The following is a 27982-nucleotide window of genomic DNA, read 5'->3' as shown; positions in this document are numbered from 1 at the left end:
GCTACAGAGGTTTCCTAACTCAACGACAGTCGGAAAGTCAGCGTCAGTCCCACTGATCAAAAATCCAGCACATCCAGCACAAGAGCTGGACTACTCCCTCTCTGTAAGGAGGCAGGAAAATTTATTGTAAAATAAAGGGAAATTTTAGAATGAAAAAGAGGATTCACCTCTCTTTGAGAGTTGTGGAGAACCGTTTTACTGGGCGTCTGGGTATATGACTTTATCTTGACCAATACAGGAGAGGACTATCTAAACTTTGATCTTCTCTGAAGAGACAAAGATTCAGATACATCCAGTGACAACTTTTTGCCGGCAGAAGAGACCCTGACAGGCCAGTTGCAGGGCTAAATTGAACCGCTACTTTGGGCACCTTTGTCTTTTATCTTCTCCATTCTTTCTCTCCCTGCACAATGGAGGACCACCTCTCCAAACTGCCATTGCTTTCCTCTGCTTCCCCCTCGCAGTCACCAGGCAGCAGCGGCACAGACGACAGCCGAGGAGGTAAGAGATCCAGGGACACATCTAAAATGCAACAGACTGCTCATCATGGCTGAGCTGTTTGAGGTTCACTTTCTGAACTTCTACTTTCATGCTGCTTGTCACATTCACAAAGCACCTGCAAGAATGTGTTAACTTCCATACTAATTTTAGATTTTGTTCCATCAACAATTAAAGGGCCGTAAATGCTTGTGAGTTTGCTTCACATCTATTTAGACTTTTAAATGGGAGGCAATTTCTGTGTGGGATCCTTCCAAAACTATGCTAATTGAACTGATTATTTGTGAATCTATTTGAATATCATAACTGCTGAGACAAACAGGGGCACAAAGGCTTAACAAAATTTTTAGTTTATTTAAATGTAAAATTGTCAGCATTTGAAAACCCGAACCAAGACCACAGCATTACTTTTAAAGTGATATCAACTTATCAAATTATTTCGAATAATACTTCCATAGTCTTCAAATAATTTCGCATCAGCATGCTAAGAGTTAGACAGCATGCTAAGAGTGATACATGATTTGGAGTTCAGCTCTAGGCATTGAGTTCTTATTATCAATGCAGTCTTAGACCACAGACAACAAACCAATCTCTGAAATAAAACACACCTTGTCTCTCGCTGCCTCCTTAACTCTTTCTTTCTCATGCCCTCTAGCAAAGAGTCCTGCTCCAGGGAAGGCCTTGAGCCCAGGATTGCTTTGTAAGGTGTGTGGGGATACCAGCAGTGGCAAACACTATGGTATTTATGCTTGTAACGGCTGCAGTGGATTCTTCAAGCGTAGTGTGAGGAGGCGTCTCATTTACAGGTGAGGAATGAGAGAATCCACAGTCTACACACCAATACACTGTCTCCATTTTTCATCCAGCCTAATCTTTGTTTTAAAATGTTTGCTCTAACAGGTGCCAGGCTGGAACAGGCATGTGCCCAGTGGACAAGGCTCATCGTAACCAGTGCCAGGCCTGTAGACTGAAGAAGTGTCTCCAAGCAGGCATGAATAAGGATGGTGAGACTGCACAGTGAATAAATAGTTACTAAACTCTTTATGTTCGATAATACGTTTTCTAGATTTACAGCTGTGTATACTCACTACAGAAAACCTTTAATCTTTAAAGGCAAAATGAAAAAGTCACAGAGCGGGAAACTACTAAAAACAATAAATGATTTAAAATTGAATCTCCAAAGGCACAATTCGGTCATGCATAAGCCTAGCGTGAATTCAGATTTCATTCCCTTCCCAAATGTCTTTTTCTCAGCTGTTCAAAATGAGCGTCAGCCACGCAGCACGGCTCAAGTGCGTCTTGACTCCCTCGACATGGACACAGAGAAGGAGCACCTTGCAACCACACGAGAGCCCACCTCCTCTTCTTCCCTCTCTTCCTCCTCATCTTCTTCCACTTGTTCTGTCATCACCCGGCCTCACATTACCTCCTCCTCTATCAGCTCTTCCCTGCCTCCCCCACGGCCGCCAAGCCCCCAGAACAACCACAGATTCATGGCCAGTCTGATGACTGCTGAGACCTGCGCCAAGCTGGAGCCTGAGGATGGTGAGTTGGGGGAATCGGCGAGACGGCTTGGTGGGAGTGCTGGTGTTAAATTTCATTCTAAACATCAAACACCAAACAGTGCGGACACAGAAACGGACCGTGATAAGGTTCTCTTTACACAAAATTCATACCAATGTCCTGTTCCTGTAAAATTCACCTTAGGGAAGAACAGCCTCAATTTAAAAAACGGTCACATAATTGAAGGCTTTTGGAAATACAGTAAAATTTCATTGAATAAGCAGCAATGACGACTGAATGTTATCTTCTTATGCGTGTGTGTTATTGTATGTGGGTCTGTGTGTTTTGTACATATCTGATAAGGACTCTCTGAATTGCAGTGGATGAGAACATTGATGTGACGAGTAACGAGCCAGAGCGTGTGTCATCAGAGTACCATCTGTCTCTCTACCCATCCAGCACTGCTGAAAATGTTTACGAGACTTCTGCACGACTGCTCTTCATGTCTGTGAAGTGGGCAAAGAACCTGCCAGTGTTTTCCAACCTTCCTTTTAGAGACCAGGTATGGATCTGTAAACAGACATTCAAATAAGGAACAAAATTATTCACCCCGCATATTGAATCTGCAATGTATAAAGTCATCCACTAGGTCAAAACCATGACATAGTAGGGTGGTGCCAGAGCAAGAAGTGAATCAATGAAAGAATAAGGCATCTTTTATCATGGCTGACACTTCTGCACTGTGTCATTTATGGTTGGGTAAAATTTGCAGTGAAAGTCAAATTTAGGAATAAATGAGGAAAATAACCATTAAAGAACCATCCATGTATGCTGATAATTGTAACATCTGCCTTGACCTAATGTTCAAATTGTGATGATGACACTATTTTTTGGTTACCCAGGTGATCTTACTAGAGGAGGCGTGGAGTGAGCTTTTCCTGCTGTGTGCCATCCAGTGGTCTTTGCCACTAGACAGCTGCCCTCTGCTCTCCCTGCCTGACCTTGCACCCACCTTGCAGGGCAAGACCAGCATGGTGGGGGCAGACCTCCGTGTATTACAGGAGGTCTTCAGTCGATTCAAAGCCCTCGCTGTAGATCCCACTGAGTTTGCCTGTTTAAAAGCCATTGTCCTCTTCAAGCCAGGTGAGGGACGGTCATATAAACCAGTCGTTCAGCAGTGCTCAGTGATTACTTTAACCACGGGATATTTGACTGAGTCTCTCTCGCTCTCTTTCTCTCTCTCTTTTTCTCCCTCTCTCCCTCTCTCTCTCTGGCTGAAGCAGAGACCAGAGGTTTGAAAGACCCTGAGCAGGTAGAAAACCTCCAGGACCAATCACAAGTGATGCTGGGGCAGCATATACGGACACATTACTCCAGCCAATCAGCAAGGTAAAAAACATCTCTCAAATGATTGTACACATCCCCACACATACACACACACACATACACACACACACAGAGCAATGTCATTGTGTACTCTAAAGCTCTCAGTACTCAGTGCTCTGTGCTGTCTCTGTGCAGGTTTGGGAAACTGCTGCTACTGCTGCCCTCTCTACGCTTCATCAACTCTGAACGCATTGAGCTGCTGTTTTTCCACAGAACTATTGGCAACACACCTATGGAGAAACTCCTGTGTGACATGTTCAAGAATTAAAACACCTGACTTCATAGAAAGACATAGGGAAGCAGGTTTTGTACCGTAAGGGAGTTACAGGAGAATAGTGTTAATTGTTTCTGTATTTATGCAAGTCTTCTCGAACAATGCTAATTTATTCCATGACTGCTTTGTTATTAACTTAAGTGGAACTCACAAACATTTAACAAAAAATGTCAAGTGGTAAAGTTTTGTGTTATTTAGTTAGAACGTGAATAGTAACTGGTTCTAGTTTCCATGTGAATTTACATTTAATTTAAAGAATGTGTATTTTTGAGATGTGTCTGGTTGTGATTCATAAATGACATGTTTTGAATGTTAGTCTCTGAGCCTTGATAATAAACTTTGCCTCTGTGTTTCGGATGTTCAAAAATCGTGGATTTAGATAATATGGTAACTCTGCCCCCTACTGGTGAACAAAGCCACAAACCAGCCTGCTTCACTTGCAACCAAAAAAATGAATACTTCAGCACGAGAAGTTGTAATATGAATTATCATCCTCAACACAATATGTAATGCTAGGACTTCATTATTTACTTGATCTCTTTTTAATATCCAGGCCTGGCGGGGAAATCACTAAAATAACCTTGGAGAAATTAACCATGGTCAACCCTACATGGTCTAATTTGGGTAGATTAACAAGGATGGGACAAAATATATTGTCTTTCACAAGATATTGCACACATCATCTAATTAAAGATCATTTTCATGGTCAGCGGTTTAAGATTCTGAGATGTGTGTAAACTGGGGAACAATGGTCCTGTCATTCTCCGTCACACTGACAGTGGTCCTGTCATTCTCTGTCACACTCACAGTGGACCTGTCATTCTCTGTCACACTCACAGTGGTCCTGTCATTCTCTGTCACACTCACAGTGTTACTGCAATTCTCTGTCACACCGACAGTGGTCCTGTCAGCCTTGGTCACACTCACAGTGGTCCTGTCATTCTCTGTCACACTCACAGTGGTCCTGTCATTCTCTGTCACACGGACAATGGTCCTGTCATTCTCTGTCACACGGACAGTGGTCCTGTCATTCTCTGTCACACTGACAGTGGTCCTGCCATTCTCTGTCACACCGACAGTGGTCCTGTCATTCTCTGTCACACTCACAGTGGTCCTGTCATTCTCTGTCACACAGACAGTGGACCTGTCATTCTCTGTCACACCGACAGTGGTCCTGTCATTCTCTGTCACACCGACAGTGGTCCTGTCATTCTCTGTCACACCGACAGTGGTACTGTCATTCTCTGTCACACGGACAATGGTCCTGTCATTCTCTGTCACACCGACAGTGGTCCTGTCATTCTCTGTCACACTCACAGTGTTACTGTCATTCTCTGTCACACCGACAGTGGTACTGTCATTCTCTGTCACACTGACAGTGGTACTGTCATTCTCTGTCACACGGACAATGGTCCTGTCATTCTCTGTCACACCGACAGTGGTACTGTCATTCTCTGTCACACTGACAGTGGTACTGTCATTCTCTGTCACACCGACAGTGGTTCTGTCATTCTCTGAGCCATCAGCTGAGGAGATGCCTCACTCTAAAAAGGCACCTTCACTATGTACTTTATGTACATGCTCTCAATAAAGAGCATCTCAAAAGCACAAGACAACAAACACTTTAAGTATTCTTACCAACTACAAAAAGTTTCACTTTTACCACCATATACTTCTACATTATAACAGATGCTAGAGTGGTCTTTAGAGATCATAACAGTGTTTACAAATGAGGCTTTCATTGTTATGCTCATGGTTTCTGGCAAAGTAACACAGAAAATAAATACATCCTTTTAATAGAGCAGGATGAAACAAGCCCATTTGCTGGCCTCAAAGGGTTACATTTACTGCAGCAGATGAAACACTGAGAACTACAGTAAACAGAAGAAATACAGTGAAGTTTGCCTGTTCATTTGTACACAAAAGCAAGTGCAACTGTCTGATCAAAGACAGTTCTGTACAATCACCCCAAACTGGATGGATCCTTGACCAACTGCAGCATGTGAAATATTTAACATTCTCTAATGTTTCGTCTTTTCACGGACTCTTAACTCAAAGCTAGTTTTCTTTTTTCATCATAGTACACAGTAATCTTCTTAAATACTGACAGAGTAAAGCTGACAGGGCATAACTGTGCAATGGTGACGTGTTTCACAATCACACAAAGACTGCCATTCAGACTTCACTTAAAACTATTTTTCACCGTCACTCCTCCACAGGGTCTGACACTGTTAGTACCACACCATCGTTAATACTCTGCTTCTTAAAAGCGCATGGTGTACACATGTATTAAATAATTCACCCTAAGGCTGTTTGCCTCACGCAATTATTAATTTCATCCCATTATGATGATTTTACTGAGTTTAGCACTAAGGATTCTGGGCCAAAGTTTGGCTGACTCTTCTCACATGATTGCAAACATTATTTTGGTAAATACATACTCTCTCTCTCTCTCTCTCTCCCCCCCCCTCCCTCTTCATCTCTGCAGTTTAGCTTAGAATGTAAGCCTTTTCAGGCAGATTTGATTGGTATGTGTGAGTGTGTGTGTGTGTGTGTGTGTGTGTGTGTGTGTGTGTGTGAGAGCGAGTGAGAGAGAGAGAGAGAGAGAGAGAGAGAGAGAGAGAGAGAAAGAGCTACAAGTGCCTGCCTGGATAGCCTAACCATTATCTTCTGTCTGTTAACAACACAGGACGGTGTAACTCTGCAGATACAGACCTGGCCTTCAGCAAAGGCCAAAGAGGAGCTTCACCTCACATCTCTATGCTCAGAGTGCATCTATCTGCAGCAAGGCAGACAGAATGAACAGCAGCAGCGGCAGCAGTGGCAGCAGTGACAGCGCACCTGCTCTCTTCAACTACTATGATTATTCAGACTGGTATGACCATTTGGAGCCCACCGAACCACCTGTAGAGTGAGTATCCATATGTTCTCCCCAATACAGTATGATTTATTTTGCATTTGTATTTTGTAATGAACAGGACCTATTTTATGGCAAAATGAGCATGTACATATACTCCACAATTTACAGTGTCATGAAACTCCAGTGATTGAAAACTGCACATATAGCTCATCCAAAGCATTTTTTGCAACTGCAGTGATCATTTAAGAGAGTTGTGTACATGTCTGTACATGTAGAAGCATATGATTTTTCAGCTTCTTCAACTGGCGACTGAGCCTGTGAGTAAACAGCAGGTCGGCTTCAGTTGGAGTTTTTAGTTGCTCTGCAACTCAGATGAATGGTTAAAAAGAATTTCTGCATTTTCAGGAATGGCTCTAATTAACAGTCATTAACATTACTGCCAAGAATCACTTGTATCCACTCAAATATTAAAAATTTAGTGCACTCTAAAAATTCAATCCAAAATTAATCATATGTAAAACCTCATAATAATCACAGATTATTTCTCTCAAACACACACAAGCTAAAGAGAAGTCATTGTAATATTTGTATCATGTACGGCTGTATAATTTTGTTCTTGCAGAATTGTCCAACCATGTGATCCCACAGCAGATGACCAGCTTTACCATATTAGCATTGCTGCCATCTCTGTGAGTCTGGACGTCCTATGCTTCTGTCTTCAGACATGAGTGTCATATACTTTAGCACAATGTAAAGCTTAAGTGAAACATTTACGTTTTTCAGCTGCTCATCATGCTGATCCTGGTGGTGTTCACCAAACAGAAAAGACTGTGTCAGGGCTTCCAGAGGGGATCTCCCAGTGTGTTAAAGTGAGTGTCTGCCAAATGAGATGTTCCCATTTCTGTTGGGTAATTTCAAGAGAGATGCTGAGTCTAGAGCTAAGCTTGTTCTAAGGTGTGATGTAACTACCGCAATGTCTCAGTAACTAGCAACGCGATGTTTATTATTTAAAACGTACTCTTCAAAACTTAACAAGAACTGTTTTCCTTCAGCAGAAAAGGAATTCTCCATCGAATTCATCAAAGTATGAAAAGTGCAAATAGGGGGAAAATAAAATGGCCTCAAAGATATTATCATTGCTCATAACCAATCCGTGGGGGTGGGTTTGATACAACTTGGTTCAGTGTAACAGAATAAATGCATACCTCTTTGTGCATACCTGTTTCAGCCCTTGTAAGAATACACATGGGGTTTTGAACCAATGAAAGATGTTCATTAATCCACGACTCAGAATAAGCTTTGCATGTGTTAAGGACATGGGGTTTGCAGCATATCACTGCCATATTTCACTGTCACAAATCATCACTACTGCACTGCTTCTCAAGGGCTTCATTTTACTGCCATGGATCTCATAATCACATGTGTACAGCCAGTAGGCAATCTGTAGGGGGATGAGAGGGGATGCCATCCCCCTTGTTGGTAAAATAACCAAAATGCATCCCCCCTTGTTAACCTGCCACCCCCCTATATACTCTATAGAGTAGTGTCGGTAACCATTGGGCCATTCCCCCTGTTGGCCATTGGGCCACCCCCCTAAAATAACAAATCAGTTACTGTGTACAGTTGCCATCTCCTTGCTCCGTAAGGTAAGTCCAGTGAGAGCATCTGTGATATTTGTGTCCCACCTTCTCCCCCATTCTTCTACAGAGCGGTGAACTTCCTAGATCAAACTGAGCATCAAGGCTTGGTTTTAGCTGTGTTTGGCCTGGTCTTCTGCAAACTTTGTGTGCTGGTAATCACTCCAAACCCTCTACCCCTAACTAAAGACTCCACGCCTGCAACCAAGGGTAAGAGACACAAAATAAAAAAGAGTACAGCAAAGCAAACCATGTAACACTTTCTTCTAAAAGTTCTTGTGTAAACATATTTTAAATTATTGCAAGAGCAGCATCAGCAGAGGAAGTGTGGATAAAATGGAGAATGATAAAAGAGCAGGCATAACATTTCCTCTGACTGCACAACTTAAGTACTCATGCTATGGTCTGATATGGACTCAATTCAGCTTGATACTGCTGAATTCCTCATTAGTATAATAAGGCTCAACTTAAAGGAATTATCTGAATGCTCAGGAATGGTGCATATCACCTATAAAGATGTGGTAATCACACAACAGTCAACATTTCTGACTTCTCAAAACTTCTCTCTTTGTTCTCTAATTTCATTTTTCAGAATTGTGGAAAATTCTAGCCATATTTTATTATCCTGCTCTCTACTATCCATTGCTTGTGTGTGGGAAGCTGCGGAGCAAACTAGGCTATCTCCTGGGCAGTCTGCTATCCTGGACTCACTTTGCCATCCTTTGTTGGCAGAAAATCGACTGTCCTAAAACTCCAGGGGTGAGGGGATAGAGATAATACAAATTTTCACCTGAAACAAAATTGTGCAATTTTGCATGATATATTTTTTTTGGTCAAAGTCTCTAAAGAGAGCTTTCAAATCACATACATTTCTATAATAACTCTAGAAGCAAGTAGAAAGAAAATTCAGTATGCACTTCACTCCGTGGCTGAGTTTGAAACAAATCAGTCTACACGCAATTTAACAACTTACACAGAAATGTATATAAGTGAGTATGTACGTGTATTTATATATGCCTAGCAGATTTAACATGCAAGTTACAGTTTTACTTTATCTGTGTATGTATATGTGTCTGTGTGTGCATATAGATCTATAAGTACTACTTCCTGCTCAACAGTCTTCCTCAGATTGCTTGTTTAGCCTTCCTCAGCTTCAAGTACCCCCTGTTACTGTTCAAAGGCTCAGAGGGCAATGGGAAAACCAACACATCTGAGGTAAAAGAGGGCCTGTAGCAGATTGCATTTTGTTTTGGATTAGGGTGTGCTGACATAGCAGTTTGGCTGAGGTTTAGACTCAATGCTTAAATCATGTGTGGAAAGTCACTCTACAACATTTTATGCTGGATAACTGTTGGAAACAGTCAGCATAAAATATCAGTACATGGTAGTTTGGTCTTAACCTGACCAGGGCACGTGAAACAGCAGCCTGAGTTCGGCTATTAACAGAGAGGAGGAGTCTACAGCATGTGAGGCCATGTTAACAATCAGTTCTCTGCTGTGATTACTGTAAGCTGCTTTTAGTGACTGGTTTAAGATAAGTTCCTCCCAAGATTATAAGGAAAGTTCCATTTTTTTTGTACAAATAAAGCACAATGCATTGTTTATAGACTGTTTCCACAGTGGGAAAAGCTCAGAACTTTATGCACAATTGCAAATGTAAGAATCCAAGTTGTTTATTAAGATGTGAGAGCAGCACCAACCATGACTGTAGTGTGTCAGTGTTCATATAGTAACTGATAAGGAACTCCTGCAATTTCATGTACCCTGTACAAAGTTATGAACCTCTTTGTTAAAAACAACTGATTTAGTCTGATGGGCACAACAAAGGCTAGATCCTGCCTGTCAAGAACAAAGCTTGAGTCTTGTTTGTTAGAAAACATATACAAGCAGTATTCACATTTTAGCACCAGAGGGTTTCAAAGCAATACCTTTATTGTGAACTCTGTGTTGTTTAACTCTTTATAATCAGCCTCTCCTTTTGTCATTCCCTCAGGATCTTGACAGCAACTATTATAAAGACTATGTGAAGTCCATTTTGAAGAAGAAGCCAGCAAAAACAAGGTTAGCGATTGGACGTTATGGCTGTACGTAAATGGCTGAAAGACAAATACTTGACTATCAAGAATGAATGATTCAAGGAGTTTCAATTCACAAAACTAGCCACACAGTCAGCAGTACTTTTGGTTTGTTTTAATAATGTTTTTTGACTTTCTGTAGCCCCTCTAGGACAGAAAAACCATCTATATCTGACAGGATCTCAGACACGTTAAAGTCTTATATTTACACTCCAGAGAAAGGTAAGCTCGGCAGGTATTACATTATATTACAACGATGTATATAGAAGCTTTTTTTTAATCATTACAGACATCTTGTCCTATCTTTTAACTTATCTACTGTAGAGTTCATATTTATTTTTCATTAAAGTCCAGGCATCAGACAGTTATTATTTATATATTTTCACAAACCCACATCTTGAATAGTTTGAATAAAATAGGGATTGATTACTGACAAGACCTGTAGACACAGACACAGCTCTCTGAAACTAAGGTGGAGCAAAATTAGTCAGAAGACTATGGTCCCATTTGTTGAAATCTGACACACACTGTGATATTAATACTTAAACATACCCTCCCCCTAAAAATGAACTCTTACTTTCTATCTACCTTCAGTTGTATATACTTTCATCTGAGCATTTAATCCAGGTATCTTCACTTCAAGCTAGCTTCTACTTCTAATTTTGTAAAAACATCTTTATTTTTTTTAGGATTCCGCCTGCCGTTGACGGTGGTAATCTCTGGAGTTCTGTCTTTCATTGCTGTGTATCAGGTGCATTCACAGCAAAACATCTCTTCACATCACTCCATCCATCCATCAATCCACCCATCTGCTATCTCTGTGGTGCATTAATATTACAGTATCTACTTTCTGTTTGTAGGTTTGTCTGTTGCTGATATGTGCTGTGATTCCCATCCTCCATATTGTGCGTGCTGGTATAAATGAAGACATTGCCTTCCTTTTGCTGGGTTTTAATATCATTCTACATGAGGACAGACAAGAGGTGGTCAAAATTGTCATACACTATACCTGGTGTTTGGAGAGTGGGTATCATTTGGACTTAACTTTTGCTCTAGTTGTCTGTTTCTCTGTTGTGGATGTGTGGTCTGTACTTCATGCTCTGTTATGCTCTGTTGCAGTTTGTTACATATGTGCTGCAACTCTGTCCTGCATTGTCTCTCTGGTCATGCTAATGAGGTCCATGGTTTTACACAGGTAAAGTTCTCTCTCTCTCTCTCTACCCATGTATGTATGTATGCATGTATGTATGCATGTATCTATCTATCTATCTGTCAAGAAATTTAACCCTAAAATATAAAATGAATTGTGATGCATCTGAGATTATGTGTGTAGGGTAAATCTCCGAGGGCTATACAGAGGAGAAATCTACAATGCGTACAGCTGCCAGAGGAGAATCAGGCCTTCTCAGCCTGGAGTGGTTAGCTGGATGGGTTTCGTCAGTTACCAGACTGCTGTTATCTGTCTGGGTAAGACATGAAGTCAGTTTACACTCAGTGGCCAGTTTATTAGGAACAATCCTTTAGTGCCAGGCCATATATGCCTATATGCCTCCCAGAGAGTTAAGTGTTACTATAAAGGCACAGTTGGTTCATACAGTTGGTATAAAGAACCATCATGTGTGCTACAGTAAAATTCTCCACATTAGACCACTGCCACCAGTGTTGACACCAAGAAGGATGGGTCTGTGGTAATGTAACAGGGACCAAGATTCATCAGACCAGGCAGTGTTTTTCCACTCCTCCGGTACTGGTGACCATGTGCCCACCAGAACAAATTCTTATTGTCTTTACCACCAGGGGAACCTGGTGGGATCTATTACTCTAAGATATCTGATGAGTTTTCCATTCGAAGATGGTGCTCTGCATACCGCTGTTGTACTGCGCTATTATAGGCCTTTTTGTTGCCAGTCTGTTAGCTTGCATGACTCCTGCTATTCTCCTTTGACTTCTCTCAACATCGGGCTGTTTTTGCCCACAGGACTTCTGATACTCAGATGTTATTCATTTGTTGGAGTATTCTCAGTAAACTCTAGATGCTGCTGTGCATTAAATGTCAAGGGGGGTGCCCATTTCCAACAGGCATGCTTGGCACCAGTGTGGTTTAAAGCTACATATGACAGTCATTTTGTTCACTCTGACATTTAGTTTAACACTAAATGAATCCCTGGATTCCTATCCGCCTCCGCTACATTATGAGCCCTTGCCACGTGATACGTTGTCTATGGGAGAGCACTGTTTTTGTGAAGGGGGTGGAGTGCTAAATAAATTGGTGACTGAGTGTGTTTTCACCAATGTTTCAGAGTCTAATCTTTGAAAAAAAATATTTTTAGCAGTAAAAGTGAATTTTGAGTATATTTTTAACAGGGTATGCTGTCATCGAGTCTTATTAGCTCATTGTGTTGGCTGACTCAACTCTTTGTGGTTCTCTGTGTAGGAATGGCTGTTCAGACACTGGTCTTCTTCCTTGGCTTTGTGTTTGTGATTTTCCTTGTCATCATTCCCATCCTCTATGGACAGAATCTGATGTTCTTCATTGTCATTGGCAAGCTGTGGTGAGTGGACATACAGAGTTGAGAATGCTATCTTCGATATTTTTTCATAATATTTTTTCACAGTTTCTGTTTTCCATGCACCTTATTTATGAATAAATTTAGCAATTCCATTCCAAATATATCAACATTCCATAGCCCTGAACCATGATATATCCAGGTTCAGGTAAAACAGTGTTATCAGATACTGTTTTCCTTGCGGGTGAGAAGATTTGTGTTCTTCAAAAAATTCCAAAATTGTCTCAAGCAAGAAAAAAATAGCAATTTCAAGCAAGAATAAGGGAATGCATTATTTGGGCAGGGGTGGGGGGGGGGGGTGTCAAATTTACAGACAGCCTGGAATAATGACCTGTTAAGGTCGTACATAATTACCAGTTTGACTTGACTTACAGTCAGCATCTTACTTGCACATACAAAGATACAGTTGTATTTTTAAAGCATATCCCTGTCTTCAGCTATGAGTGTCACAACTCAGTAAGAAAGTACATTGCTGTAACTTCATTATATCTTTACATCATCACTATTACACCATTTTATTTACACAAAGGCTAACAAAATGTACTGTTCAAAACAACAGGTTTTAGTCTGTTTGCGGTGTAAATGAAAGAAATGATTTCTGTCACTAGGCCTTTTTGGCTGATGCTGTTCCTGGTTGTGGCTATCCAGCATGTGACTGCTCAGTTCACATTTGTGAAAAAGGATGCAGGAACACGGGATCTGGCCAACAGGTCTGACCATCTCACTTTCACACTGTATCACATATACACATTATCATTGGTTGATCAAAAAAAAAAAATCATTAAGCATTAATTCAGATTTATAACACCCACAGATCTGGCCTGTTTCTGTTGTCCTACCTGCTGTTCTTGGTGAACATAGTAGTCGGGGTTTTGGTAGGACTGTGGAGGATGGTAGTCACAGCTCTGTACAACATTGTTCATCTTGGCCGTATTGACATTAGTCTTCTAAACCGTGGCTCTGAGCTTTTTGACCCAGGTAAGACACAGACACTGTAACACAAAGACACACAGAAATGGACCATCAGAAAAAAATGGAGACACACTGATTACACTGATGTGATAATACAAGTTTTGGATCTGCCATGAAGTAAAAGAATTTGTTATTTTAAGCAGGGGTCTTACAAGTAAAAACATTTCAAAAAACATCTTTTTAGGTTATCGTTGCTATGCTCACTTCTTGAAGTTGGAGGTAAGCCAGGCCCACCCTGTGATGAAAGCCTTTTGTGGCCTGTTACTGCACTCTACTGGACAAGAGAGCAGTGCTGGACAAAAAATAAGAGATGCAGAGGAAGGTAAGTACACACGCATGCACGCGCGCACACACACACACACACACACGCGCGCGCACGCACACACACACACACACATAACAAGTTGCCTCAAGAAGAGATTTTATGTTAGTAGCTGCTCTCTATGTTAGTAGAAAGTTTCAGGACACAAAATACAGACATCATAGTATTGTGTCTTTTGAGTCACAAATCAGCTTTCATGTGATTCTGTGTCATATGAAAAAATCCATGTGGAGCATTAACTTTATGTCAATATATATCATATTTGTCGTATTTGGTATACTTGGTGTATTAGCTGTGTAGGGTTACAGATTTTTTTTGTCTCTCTGTGTTCTTGATGCATCTAGTTAGTGATTTAATCTAAACCTCTAAACATTCACTGTTTGTATTTATGATGACACTGAAAACATGTATTGTGTCCTCCCCCCCTGTAAGACTGCTGCAGGCAAATGTCCATCTTATCACTTGATCATATTTACAGATGTTACTTAGGTTTAGCCAACAACATATTAATCTTAACTGTTTTTTTCCCTTCCACCCAGCATGCTCAATGCAGTCAGGTATACAGCTGGTACAACAGGAGAAAAAACAGAGTCGGGCAAGCAGTGCCAGGAGGGCACGGGCACGCTGGCAGCTCCTCCTCACACTCGTCAACAACCCATCACTGCTAGGATCTCGTAAGCACTTTCAAGCGCAGGGCACTGAGAGTATCTTCAATGGCTCACTTAACCGGGCAGCCAAGGACGGAAGCAAGAAGAGCACTGGTAAAGCCTCTGAGAGCACTGCCGCCAAATGAGGCCGAGAAACATTTGTGCTCTGTGTGTGTATATTATCTCGCCAAAAGCCGTCGGACACATTCAGTTCTGAATATAGCATCTATACTCTAAAGACGGAATCGATCACCTGCCTTTGGCCTTCAGTGGCTCCTGGATGACTCCTTTTCATCCTCTCTCAGAAATTTAGAAATGATTACAATTGTCTCTGACTTTGAAGCAGTAGATTTAAATTAGGACGTATTGACTGTGCCCTTGTAATGTGTTCCAGTAAAGTCAGATTATGTTTTACTTTGATTAGAGTTCTGTGCCAATGGAATACCTATAGTTTCTTCACGACAAGAAATGTTAGTGTACAGTGCGTGCGTGTGTATGTGTGTGTGTGTGTGTGTGTGCAAGTACTTCAGTATATTTGTTTCACAGATGCCATTTCAATTACTCCTCTTCTCTTAACCTTGGTATTATCCCATCATTTTGTTTGATTATTTGTTGTTGGTTTTTTGCATATTTTGCAAACACATTGCTGCTTCAAATCCCTACATTTCCTCAAGGCTGACAGTTCTTGTAGATTATTTCTCTGTGAGTATTGTATAATTAATGATTGTCCATTACTAACTGTGTAAAAATCCAGGATGCTGATGCATCTGTGTTCACTCTGAATCTTGAATGATTTAGAGTGAACATTCACAGATATATTCAGATCAATTAAGAGACAGTGTTCGATTTCACATACTAGGACAGATATTCTCCAACACGCTATTCCTCAACTCTGTTTTGTGTGCGTGTTTCTAAAAGTTCAGTTTTTCTAACTCAGACAGAAAACATTAATTGTTTTCTTTTATAATCATTTGACAATTTCTGCATTTTCCATAAAGATATATTTGTGTATGTTCATTTTCAGTACTTGCTGCAATTTGAATATATTTTTCTTATTTTCTGTCTCACAACCGATGCTATTTAATTGTCACCACACTGATACATCAGAATTTTAATAACTTGCAATTAAAAGAATATTCTAAAATATAATTGTTTAACTAATCGTTGACACATGGAAATATATTCAAACATTAAAAAGAATGTGTAATTCAGCAAGAAAAAACATCGTAATAATTATTTATCAACAGTTTTAGCCGTAGCCATCAAAAAATGAATATAACATTACAAATGTCAAGAATTTCTGAAATTTCAGGGTGTAGAGTGAGGAACATTCCCAGACTGGAGGTGGGTCAGAGTTCAGTTAGGGTTTGAAACTGATTTGAAGGATGGGAGGATGGATGGATGGATAGACAGCCCGACTATACACAGTGATCACCAACCCACCTGTAGGGCAGAGAGCAGTGCATCGGAATTTACCTTGCACTCAAACCCTCAACGATGACGTTTAAGAGGCAATCAATGGTTTTTTGTTTTTTTTTTAAGTTACGGCTATTTTTATTTTGTCTGCGTTGCAATTAAAATGATCAGACTTAATATATGGCAGTTAATCCACAATAAAAAGTGCACAAACTCTGAGAGCGAATTAGTAGTTTTGAATCTCCAAGAAAATGAAATTAGCCAGTTCTAAAATAAGACGAGAGAAAAAAAATAGGTCAATGTCGGTGAATTACGGTTCAGAAGGGCTAAAAGCTTAATTCTTGTCTTACTAACTGTCTGTTACACCTCTATTGCTCTTCACCTTATTCACATCTTGCTGAAACTTGTCAACTCAAAACATTGAGTACAGACTTCTCCATCTCGCTGGCGCGCGCGCTTAGTTTCCCAGTCTTGCTAATGCAACTTCGCGCTATACATGGATTAGACTGCTTCCGTGATGGAAGTAACCAAAGTATCAGGTAGGCGATGTTGAAGTCAAGGAGTGTTGCCTCAGAAAGTAACGACACTTGTATAAAAAATCTTTCATTTGTCCTTTAAAGGTTCTTTTCAAAGAGACACTGTTGCATTGCCTTTTCGAAACGCAACAGAGATATGAGAGATTGTCTTCATAATCTTCTGTAACACCCGCTGAGTAATCACCCAGATACTTGCTGAGGACCTGTTTAGTTCTACATTTTTTTTCATTGACCTTAACTACTTGCTATTTGGAGGCAGCGGTGAGGCATCTGCTCGGCGACAGCCATCAAAGGCAAGTTTTCATGACCAGTAATATATAGCTCATATCAGCACATGTGGAGGAGTAAACATTTTCTCAGTTCTTGAACGTGCAGTCCCTGTGTAAGCGAATGCACAGGGGAAAAACAGTTCTATTTTTATTTCTGTGTGAATAAAAGCAATTATATAGCTTACTTTACCTGCTTTCACGTTAGTTGATTTCGTTATTATTCACATTTATCTGTAATTTTGTACAATAACGTTATAACGATATCGTTGTCGTTGCATTTTAAGGCAGTGATGTCGTCATAGCAACAGGTGTCTGATCGCATGATTCAAGCACAGAAACATCTTCATTGCTGCGCCAGATTTTTTTAGTGTAACGGAGCATGGAATCTAGTTTGCCCGGCGATTTTAAATGGCCCTCCACTCATTAGATCTGTGCAAATGTGTAGATCTATGACATCATGAAGAGGAGCAAAGACATATACTGCAGGGCTGTCCACACTGTGAACCCATGTTTAGCGCTGCTCTGATCTGTGGAGAGGAGTTGATTTCTTTTTTGCTGGAACTGACTTGACTCTAGGTTGCTGTGTGGCGGGAAACATGTATCCATGTCAGACAAAGAGGCTGCGATGGACTAAGATTCTCTGTTTGATTTCAGCCATGCTGTTTTGTTGTATCTACCAGCTGTCAGTAGGCAGGAATGCAGAGCTATGGACAGCCAAAGTCAGGACAAAACATGCGATGAGAGAGAATTTTGATGTCCTGTATGTACATTCTCGGGAAGTGAGCATGCCTGACTCAGTAAGGACTGAGGATTCACCTGAAACACCTGATGCAATCATTCCGCCTTCTGTCAATGCAAACAAGCCACGGGACTACACAAGATGCATCTATATAGATCCTCTGCCTAAAGCCACAGTGACTCCTCCAGCTCCAACAATTTTAACTACTGCTTCACTCTCTACCACTCTGTCTCCCCCTGGAAAGGCTCCCCACATAAAGGGAGATTATCCTCAAGACCTGTTCACACTGGAGCAGCGCAGGCATGGATGGATCCTGCTTCACATCATTGGGATGACATACATGTTTGTGGCCTTGGCCATTGTGTGTGATGAGTTTTTTGTTCCTGCCCTAGGCATCATCACAGAGAAACTCCAAATCTCAGATGACGTGGCCGGTGCCACCTTCATGGCAGCAGGAGGGTCAGCTCCAGAACTTTTTACCTCCCTTATAGGAGTTTTTATCTCCCACAGCAATGTGGGCATCGGGACCATTGTGGGATCGGCTGTCTTCAACCTCCTGTTTGTGATTGGAATGTGTGCGATCTTCTCTCATGAGATGCTGAGTCTTACCTGGTGGCCGCTCTTCAGGGATGTCTCCTTCTACATCCTGATCCTGCTGATGCTCATTATATTTTTCCTGGATAGTGCCATCGCATGGTGGGAAAGCATCCTGCTGCTTCTAGGATATGTGGCGTATGTGAGCTTTATGAAGTACAATGCCCAGTTAGAGTGGGCCTTCAAGGCTCAGCTCCATAAGCACCAGAGCATTGTCCAAGCCCTGGCTGTGGAGGAGGCAGAGAAGGTGAGAGTTCAGAATATAGAGCTTTTGGCTTAAGTACCTGCATGATGTAAAGGTGTTATGGAATGCTACAACCACATCTTAAAGTCTTTACAACCGACACTCATAAAACAGCCTATTGAAGAAGCACCTGTCAATGCTCGATCAAGTTTCAAAATCTAAGATCACAAATGCATCAGGTGAAAGACTGTGGCTACATTTTGTGGTCAAAGTTTTGAGAATGTGGCTAAATTCTGGAGTTGCCTCATAGTGTAGGACAACTGAAAACTATGTACTATGTATACGGCACAGGGTTTACTGTGTTTTTGATTTGCTGACATTTATGTAGTTGTCACTGTCACCTTATGGAAACTGGAATAACATTCACATCCATTCAGTGTATAAATATCGGATAAAGACAAAGAGACAGAATAAGAGAAAAGATTTCAGGTTGTGTTGCAAACATACTATTTAAAACAGTACAAATTGTCCTCAATGGGCTGAATCAGGCACATGCACACACACTGACTGTATTTTGTTGCGCTCACTCTTCCAAGTATTTTGATTGGTTTAAGCGTGACAGAAGAGGCACTGTCTAGAGACAATTTTCCACAGATACATTGATATGAAAATAATGTTTAAATGGAACAAGGTGCATCAAATGTAATTAGAGAGTATTGAATTTCCATTATTCTGTTATATTCTGTGACATGCATTGACCAGCACTCCCATGCTCTGATTAATGATTTCTTGTTTAATTGCGAGTAGGACAGTGAGGTCCCAGAGATCAAATCCACAGACAGACAGGAGGACAGAAACAGACTCCAGGTAATGTCCCCTACAGTAGCTCTCACCTAGAATCATTATGCCAGGTGGGGCAGCCATTCTAAGATTCTTCACTAACCTGTTACAGTTTCCACAATATGAAAATAGTGTTCACGGGTCTCTCATGAAATTTAAAATGTGTGAATTTTAAACTGGATTTGACAAATAGATAAACTGGAATTCTGTTTGCTCATATTTTGTTGATTCCTTGCTTTACCTTATTTACTGCCGTCACTCTCTTTGTGTAGGTCAAACCCAGTTTGAGGAGAGGGGCCAGTGTAGCATCCTTGCATAACAGAACCTTGAGAAACACCATCTATCATCTCATGTTACACACACTCAATCCGCTTGGAGAAGGTAAACGTGCATATGCACACACACATGCACTCACGCACGTGCGAGCGCGCACACGCACACACACACACAAATGTACACTTTCACAATCAAAGAGCCTTCATGGTCTTTTTAAAATGTAGCCCCACTTGCCTCTGCTGAGTCGAAATCAAGTGATTCCAGTGAAGGAAGGGGAACTATTGATTATCATTCATAAGAAATATCATCACTGAATGCTTTTGTAGTGGTGTGTCGTCATGGTAGCAACATGCCTGTATTCTATGAGAATGCGGTGGAGGATAAGCAATCATGTCATGGAGAGGCTTTTTGAGGATGGAACAAATAATGCAATAATGTTCACAGCAAGTAGGGAGGTACGCTGCCACCTACATATGCTTTCAACACATATGAAAATAATTATGTATGTAAATCCACAGAAGTACACTTAAAGACTGAGAAATGGTGTGTACACCGATGCACCCCACTCTTAGCCCTCATTGTCAGGGTTTATTGTTGTAATTTGAGCATTTATCCACTGAATCCGTGGGATAGTTGCCCTCACTGAAGATATTCAAGGGGAGAGTTAATGTTCAAATGCACAAATATTAATTTTCATCACATTCAAGACATTAGTTATTAAACCTTTTCTATAATGAAACCTGAAGCCTAGTTATTTTGTAGAAAGGTAACATTTAACATATTAACAAAGGCATTGATGGGTCTTTTGAGTGTATGAGAAAGTTGCATATTTAAAAATGCTGGCACTGAACCATGCTGTTTCCTATTTAGATAAAAGGTATTTAGATATTCTTAGTTAAATGAAAGGGATTTGGAATCATATTTGAGTTTGATTATCTGGGTTGTGGGGTAACTCACTCAGTCCTTCAAGCCTTATTGTTATTTATTTATTTCTATGTGAATTAAGAAAAAAAATGTTAATAAGGGCTGAAATAAAATTTCTACTACTACTACTACTAAGTCTAGTCTGACCTTGTCCCTGTCATCGGTACCTCAGCGTCTATCACAGTAGACAAGTGAAGGCTTAATCAGCTCTTAATGGAGATAATAAAGGTGGACTGAGACCCTGTCAGCTTGTGAACTCAATCTCTTTATCTAAATCACTCCCTCTCTACATACCTACACCGACTCGGCAGCTCCAAAAGAATATCCACAGCGCCAAGGAATGCACACACACACACACACACACACACAGAGTGAGTGATAAAGAGATCTGTAGCCTTGTAGTTAGCTGTATTTTGTGACCATTCATAAATATATGGGTTCTCATCGGTGTCAGTTCATGGTTCTGTATTTTGAGGTTTTATGGTGTCTGTAGCTGAAGCATTTCAAAGAGTTTTTGTGCCCACTCAATGCTAATTGAATGTTATTTTGTGTGTCCCTATTGGAGGCTAAAGCCTTCATACAAAAGACACAATAAAAATCTGAGAGGTAACCAAGCCAAGTCTCCTTGCTCATCTACAGTCTCTTTATAACACTGTTTCTCTGAATTGGACCAGTTGTGAGGACAAAAGAATGCACACTAAAAGAAAACATAAGGAAATAGGCTTGGGTACGCGTGTGTATTTGTGAGTGAGAAATAGTTTGCTTGGTATCATACACTTGGGAAAGTATTCATTGTATATTTGTGTCAAATAGAGAAGCTGTATTGCTAGTGTTGAAAGACCCTAATGTTTCAGTTAAGCATGAAGCTCTCGTAAAGGTCTTGAATAGTGAACACTGAATGCTTCTTTAACATATATGCCTATCTATCTTTTTTCCCCCCTAACAATAACAATGAAAGGATGCATTCCATTTCGAGATCACTAGATCACTAGCTGTAGAGATGCACCCAATTATCTGAGGCATGTAAAAGCGTCAAGATAAACTATGGCATTTAAATATCAGAGCTCAGGCTGAGTTCATTTGATGAGTCCAGTTGATATTGGGCTTTTTCACCCAGTAATCAGGGCTCTGCTTCGCCTCAAACCTCATATAGTAATCATGCTACTCAGCCACTGGGAAGGATAGCATCTGGCTTTGCCGTTATGACCATACAAAAGGACGGTCAGAAGGTCGGGGAGCAGCCGTGGCTCTGACTTAATCAGCCCAATATGCAAACAGCTCACTGAGAGCCCGTGGAGAGTCAGACACTCAAATCAACATTGGTGCGCATATTATGAGGAGCAGTTGAGACACTAATTATGTAAATGACATGAAGTTGATGGAATAGTGTTTTATTTGTCTGTGAAGAGAAAGAAATCATGTTTCAGTAGTGCACTGAATGAAACAAATAATTTTGCAAGTGCTATTTCATCTACTCCTTTTTTTCTGTCTGTATTCTACTTCTCATATTAACCTGGAGAGTTTTTTGTTCATGTTTCATACATTCTTTCTTTTTTATATTTGTTGATTGACAGGTCTTGACAGGAAAAATGAACAACCAAATGCAATCAGCGTGCAAGTGACACCTCCAGCTGAGCCTTCCACCTCTAAAGCCCCGAAGGAGGAGGAGAAAGAGGAGCGCACAGATAAACGAGGGGTAGAGTACACATAATATACACACCGATACACACATACTTCATTCCCAGTTTACCAGTTTATTTATCTATTTAAAAAAGAAAATTCACACAGTCCACCTCCATCAGGATGCTGCAGATTCAGACCTGTCTGAAGGCTCTGACAGCAGTGAAGATGAGAGCAATGATGAGGATGAGGATGATGATGATGATGATGATGATGATGAGGAAGAGGAGGAGGATGACAGCAGTGAGGATGAGAGTGATGAGCCACTGTCTCTTGATTGGCCAGATACGAGACGCAAACAGGCCACTTATCTTTTTCTGTTACCCATTGTTTTTCCACTGTGGCTTACTGTCCCTGATGTCCGCAGACAAGTGAGTGTGACAGAAAATACATTCTGCTAAGGCCTGGTTTGTTCAACATAGAATTCATATTTACTTAAAGGCGAGGTTCACATATAAATCTGCATGCAGACAATTATTGAATTTTTTTCCCAAATATAAACATAATGGGTGAGGTCTATCTCTGTTAGTATGTTAGATGAATAACACTGATAAATGCAGTGGACACCACAAAGATACACTGAGATCAGAAATAGGATACACTGATATTTAACAGAGAAACAAGCATGGCTACTTGCTAGAAGATCTTTCATCTAAGAATTTAATAACCCACAGAGCATGTTCTCTTCGTATTGTTAGGGCTATGAGAAGTACTTTTTCCTAACATTCCTGGGCTCAATCGTTTGGATTGGCATATTCTCCTACCTCATGGTGTGGTGGGCTCATCAGGTAGGTCACTGTTTCTCTTAATACTGAAATACAGATTCACTCAGACAGCTGACAGTTAGAATTATATACACAAACACAAACATGTAGCCCTAGTGTAGTGACATACTGTTAGTCAGCTTATGGGAAAAAGTGTCTAGCCTGAAGAATCCTTGTTCCTGTTGTGTCATGATGATGACAGAGAGAGGATTTGGTCTAAGCAAAATGAGTCCATGGACCCAATTTAGCTGGTGTTAATGGTGCAATGGTGATATATGAGGTGGTGAATGTTTCCTTGGTACCTGTTAAACCCCTTTAGATCATCTGAACAATGTTTGAATGCCACAACGTATCTGTGTGTTGACTGTAGCTACGTACATCCCCTCATGGTTGCAGTTTACCACTGAGAACATGGACACTTCCTGTATGATAATGCACCACGTCAGAGGCAGGTGTTGTCTTAGAATGGTTCCAGGAACATGGCAACAAGTTCCTGTAATTGAGTGGCCCCTGTTGGCCCCTCTGGAATAAGACTGAACAGACTGTTCATAGCATGAGAGTTCTAACATCTGATCTGCAGCAAGTATATAATGCCATCATGTCAGCATTGACCAACAGTCTTGTAGAATATTTCAATTGCTTTATAGAACCTGGAGAATTCAGGCTAGACTTGAAGCAAATGGGGTCTGACCTAGTACTAGATTGGTTTAACTAATAAATTGGTCTCTAAGTGTTCAAACATGCTGTTTGTCAGCTCACACCTAGGAACTTGTTCACACAGTTAACTGACACTAGCAATTTACCAACAGTAGGTTTATATTTATATAACCTCAACTGTTCAGAGTGAAGCAGTATTAATTACTCATTACTGACATAATTCTCTACCGTTTGTAAACAGGTGGGTGAAACAATCGGCATCTCTGAAGAGATTATGGGTTTAACCATTCTGGCTGCAGGCACCTCCATACCGGACCTGATCACCAGTGTGATTGTAGCACGAAAAGGCCTAGGTGATATGGCTGTGTCCAGCTCTGTGGGGAGCAACATCTTTGACATCACTGTGGGGTAAACTCTTCATCATATGCATCACAAACAATGGATATGTCCCTTCCACGTTGTCATCATCATTAATCAAATGTTTCATTTGTGCTTAACGTTGTCATCCTAATCTCTCTGTTTCTCTCTCCTGCCAGGCTCCCTGTGCCATGGCTGCTGTACTCTCTGGGTGGCCGTGGACAGGCTGTGCCAGTGAGGAGTAATGGCCTGTTCTGTGCCATTGTGTTGCTGTTTCTCATGCTCATCTGTGTCATCTTCTCCATCATCTCATGCCGATGGAAAATGAACAAGAAACTGGGATTTGCCATGTTCCTGCTCTATTTTCTCTTCTTGCTCCTCAGTGTTTTGCTAGAAGAACGAATTATTCCCTGTCCGGTCTCTGTCTGATTCTAACTGTTGATCATATCTCATAATGGTGGACATACAAGACCATTTTTTTTAATCTGTGTAAGCAAGGCAAAAATGAGACCAAAAAGCCAATGAGAGACTGAATATTTGACAAGTTGTAAAGTGATATAAAATGACACTGTACTGGAGTGATAGCATAGGAGTCATGAGGAGATTAAAAAAACAGTGTTTAATTTTGTCGGACTCAGTGTCAGCAACCATACATGGAAGCATAGGAATGCAAAATAGCTACTGGACACTGAACAAGCTGAAGACAAAGGGGTGACTGGGATTAGGACAAAAAGAAGAAATATGCCTCGGTACATCTCATAATGCTAAATTATATGGAGTTTAAGAGTGGAGAAACTCAGTGAGTGTAGTCCTCATGATATGGTAATAAGCCATCACATCGATAAAACCAGGTGATATGGGGAGGTCTTTGTCAGTTTTCTCACTTTATCATTTGTCTCTTAAACCATTGCATCTTAAAAAGTGTAACATTAACAGGGCTCTCTTCTTTCCATTGTTTAGACTTCTCTTGGGCTTCTAGCATAAAAAGATCATTTTCTGTATTCAACCCATATCATCCTCCACAGAGTACTGAGTGTGAAATGCTCTTTTATTCTTCACATGAACAAAATATTGTAATTGTTTTGAGCACCAGCTGCACTTGACATTATCCTTCATTAAAAATGTTGTACAAAGTAATGGAGAGTGTGATTAGGCTATGCATTTAAAGAGACGCTCCTGAACACTGCACAGAGTGGATCCTTTAGGCCTGGTAGAGCAGGAATGCAACATGACGAAAGTTTTTTCTTAATGATGGATGTTGGTTAAAATACAAAATGCATCCACAAACAGTCCCACTTGGACAGAGCATGAGAGTAAGTGAATTTATTTACAGTAATATACCATGGAGATACAGATGGTACCTTGTGATTTATTCAAATATCTACTGTCTTTGTACAGTGATACAGGATGTAAACCCTGTCACTATTTTCTAAAATAATCTCAAAAAATAAAAAGATATAATACACATCAACCTAAACACAACATAACATTTTTCCCTCTGCTTCAACAGGACAATTTTACTGTTATAACAAATGGCTCTAGTTTTCTACCTTAATCACACATTCCTCTTTTTTCAAATATTTATATTTTTGACAGGAGAACATTCAAGTTTTAAGGGTTAAACTTCATCTTATGTTTAAAAAACAACACTTGATCAGCCTCTCCTAGAAAGTGATGATATGCAAGGTCAAACAGCGATGAGGACAGCTTTCACTGGACCCTCTAAGCTGGGGTCCTCCAGCAGCCAAGACATCAACTATTTACTGAAATGATATCAAGAGTTTATTCTCTTTCCTGAACATCTGATACAAGAACCAGTCTCCATTCTCTATCATTCAGCAACCCTTTACTTGACAAACATACCTAAAGTAAAAACATTATAAAGTTAACAGATGAGTGCAAATATTGTTGAAGATGTTATGTTTGGATTTCTTGGTTAACTCAGGTTGACATACACACAGAAGAATTAACATGATTAACTTTAGCATTGCACACTGATTTGGAAAAGATCACCATCAAAAGTACTTGATTAGTGATGCGCTCCCTAAGACAACTGTGTTGAACCTAAAGTAGTGACATACAGATGTTTGACCGTGTTGGAACACTGCCATTAAGTCCATTCATCCAACAGAAATTCTGGATTGTTCACTTAACATCAGCACAAAGGGAAACATGTTTCCCAGTTCTCTCGAGATCTGATCTTGATCTAAGTTAAGAAATACATTTCAACACATCAGAAACAGATTTTTGGAAAAAATTTGGTTCTTAAACATTCCAAACCTTTTAGTGGTAACATACAGAGTACATTTAAAATACTTATATTACATAACTGAGGTAAGAACAATGTACGCATTGTACTTGACTTACGAAATATGTGATTTATGGCCACTAGGACTTATAACGGCTGTCCGACTAATGTAATTATATCATTTTCGAGTAGCCGCATTTGGTCGTAGCATCTTACAACACCTGCTCCATCTGCTGTACGATAGTATTGACTGGCCTCGTTGCCTTAAGGCAGTAATGCCTGCTGTTGTTCGGGTCTCAGTTTGTCTGGGTTTTTGACCATGATTCATACTATATAAACCGATTTCCCAGACAAAATCGACTTAAGACGAGGCCGTCAAGACAGAACTCGGAAAGCAGTCGAGGACAACCTGCATTAAATAAAGTAAGATGAGCTTGGATAGGTATGCCTGTCATTGTATCTAATAGCCATAGGATAGGATCAGGTCCATGATACACAATCTGTGATATGTAATGTTTTGACATTTGTGACTCCTTCAGTTACTTGCCACTGCAAAACATTTACATCTAAAACCCTGGGTTTGTAAAGTGCATTTAGATATAAATGAATTCATTTGTAGGCCACTTCACTGAATATTCAAACAACAATAACAATAACAACAACAACAACAACAACAACACATCACCATCCTTTCCTGCATGAGTAAAAACCAGCCTGGATTTTCACAGGCTGTCTCTTCAGGTTTACAATTCTAACTCTTACAGTGTCAAATGATTGTTTTTTTTTTCAACATTTTCTGGGATGTCCACTGGATATATTGTGTACGTGTGCATGTTGTAAATGAAACGCAGACTACTTCTATAAATGGTGAAGGTTTAGGGTCTCATTCTCCTGCCTGTAACTAAAGCCTACAAATACAGTTTTACAGATAGTATGTCCCAGCTCTGGACAACTGAATGTGAAAATCTATCAAATTTATCAAAGCTCTGATCTGCTTCACTCTATACATATCCAGATTTGGAAATACTTAAAAAAGTTTACACAGGCAAAACTGAAGTATAGTACCCTACAACTGAAGAAAGAATGCATTGTTTTAAAACTGATTTTATATAGTGCAACATAACATAGTTACTGCAAATGTGATTGTGTCAATTAATCTGTGCAACAAACTATGACCTTTGGAAAACAACTGCCACACAAACTTAGCATCAAGAGTGTCGACCCTCACCAGAGTATATTAAATAAAGGCACCCCATGACCATAGCAAGGTCAACACCGGCCAAAAATTCAAGTCTGTCGATTATTATTATGCAACTTCATACAATCCACTCACATACAGGCACACATCACCACTTGGTGCTGACAAGCTCAAACATCGAGCCTAAAATTGAAAGCTTTTAGACTGAAGCCTAGCTCACACCCTCTGAAATAGTATGGGTTACTTTATCTCATGCTTTCTCCTTATGATAGAAACATGTGTCATCTAACGGTTGATTAATGCATGTCTGAACAACATCCTAAATGTACCAGTGACACTCAAATACAGTGTGACAAGAGTTACATGCTGAAGTCTAAATGAAAGAGAGGGGCTAGGAGAGGATGCAAGTACCCACTGCTTTATCCTTCCACTGAGACAAAACCTTAGACAATGTCAAGGTCAAGTACAAGGTTAGTCAAAATCACAATGTGCTTCCTCAGAGCTCACCTGAGGCATTTTGACATATCTAAATCTTTGTGCTTTGTGTTTCTTTCAGCAG

At 40.4% G+C, this 27982-nt stretch overlaps 2 protein-coding genes and 1 pseudogene across 2 annotated transcripts; all 3 read left to right on the top strand.

The window, feature by feature from the left end:
- Positions 1–410: 410 nt before the first annotated feature.
- On the top strand, positions 411–3655 carry LOC115805881 (photoreceptor-specific nuclear receptor-like). Its single transcript, XM_030766579.1, has 8 exons — positions 411–501; positions 1154–1304; positions 1399–1502; positions 1753–2043; positions 2382–2563; positions 2904–3144; positions 3285–3390; positions 3523–3655. Exons 1-8 carry the CDS (start codon positions 411–413, stop codon positions 3653–3655), a joined length of 1299 nt encoding a protein of 432 aa, XP_030622439.1.
- Positions 3656–6459: 2804 nt separating this feature from the next.
- Positions 6460–14887, top strand: LOC115804611 (receptor for retinol uptake stra6-like). Its single transcript, XM_030765123.1, has 17 exons — positions 6460–6572; positions 7144–7210; positions 7305–7390; positions 8229–8368; positions 8751–8917; positions 9248–9373; positions 10152–10219; positions 10376–10455; positions 10923–10984; positions 11094–11256; positions 11353–11428; positions 11567–11700; positions 12668–12785; positions 13409–13510; positions 13615–13778; positions 13957–14094; positions 14652–14887. The coding sequence occupies exons 1-17, from the start codon at positions 6460–6462 to the stop codon at positions 14885–14887; spliced, it is 2040 nt and encodes a 679-aa protein (XP_030620983.1).
- Positions 14888–17558: 2671 nt separating this feature from the next.
- LOC115805340 (sodium/potassium/calcium exchanger 1-like) lies at positions 17559–24406 on the top strand (annotated as a pseudogene).
- Positions 24407–27982: the final 3576 nt, after the last annotated feature.

This window comes from Chanos chanos, chromosome 2 (genome assembly GCF_902362185.1).
Source record: "Chanos chanos chromosome 2, fChaCha1.1, whole genome shotgun sequence".
NCBI classification, from domain to species: Eukaryota; Metazoa; Chordata; class Actinopteri; order Gonorynchiformes; family Chanidae; genus Chanos; species Chanos chanos.
Note: the sequence above shows the minus strand (reverse complement) of the source record. Positions and strands in the feature narration are given on the sequence as shown.

What these genes read in the sequence shown, in the direction of transcription:
- LOC115805881 (XM_030766579.1), top strand. Translation starts at nt 411, where the DNA reads ATGGAGGACCACCTCTCCAAACTGCCATTGCTTTCCTCTGCTTCCCCC. An exon ending in CACAGACGACAGCCGAGGAG is followed by an intron (nt 502 to 1,153) that starts GTAAGAGATCCA and finishes CATGCCCTCTAG; the next exon opens with CAAAGAGTCCTGCTCCAGGG. An exon ending in ACCTTCCTTTTAGAGACCAG is followed by an intron (nt 2,564 to 2,903) that starts GTATGGATCTGT and finishes TTGGTTACCCAG; the next exon opens with GTGATCTTACTAGAGGAGGC.
- LOC115804611 (XM_030765123.1), top strand. Translation starts at nt 6,460, where the DNA reads ATGAACAGCAGCAGCGGCAGCAGTGGCAGCAGTGACAGCGCACCTGCT. An exon ending in ACTGTCCTAAAACTCCAGGG is followed by an intron (nt 8,918 to 9,247) that starts GTGAGGGGATAG and finishes GTGTGCATATAG; the next exon opens with ATCTATAAGTACTACTTCCT. An exon ending in TATTTACACTCCAGAGAAAG is followed by an intron (nt 10,456 to 10,922) that starts GTAAGCTCGGCA and finishes TATTTTTTTTAG; the next exon opens with GATTCCGCCTGCCGTTGACG.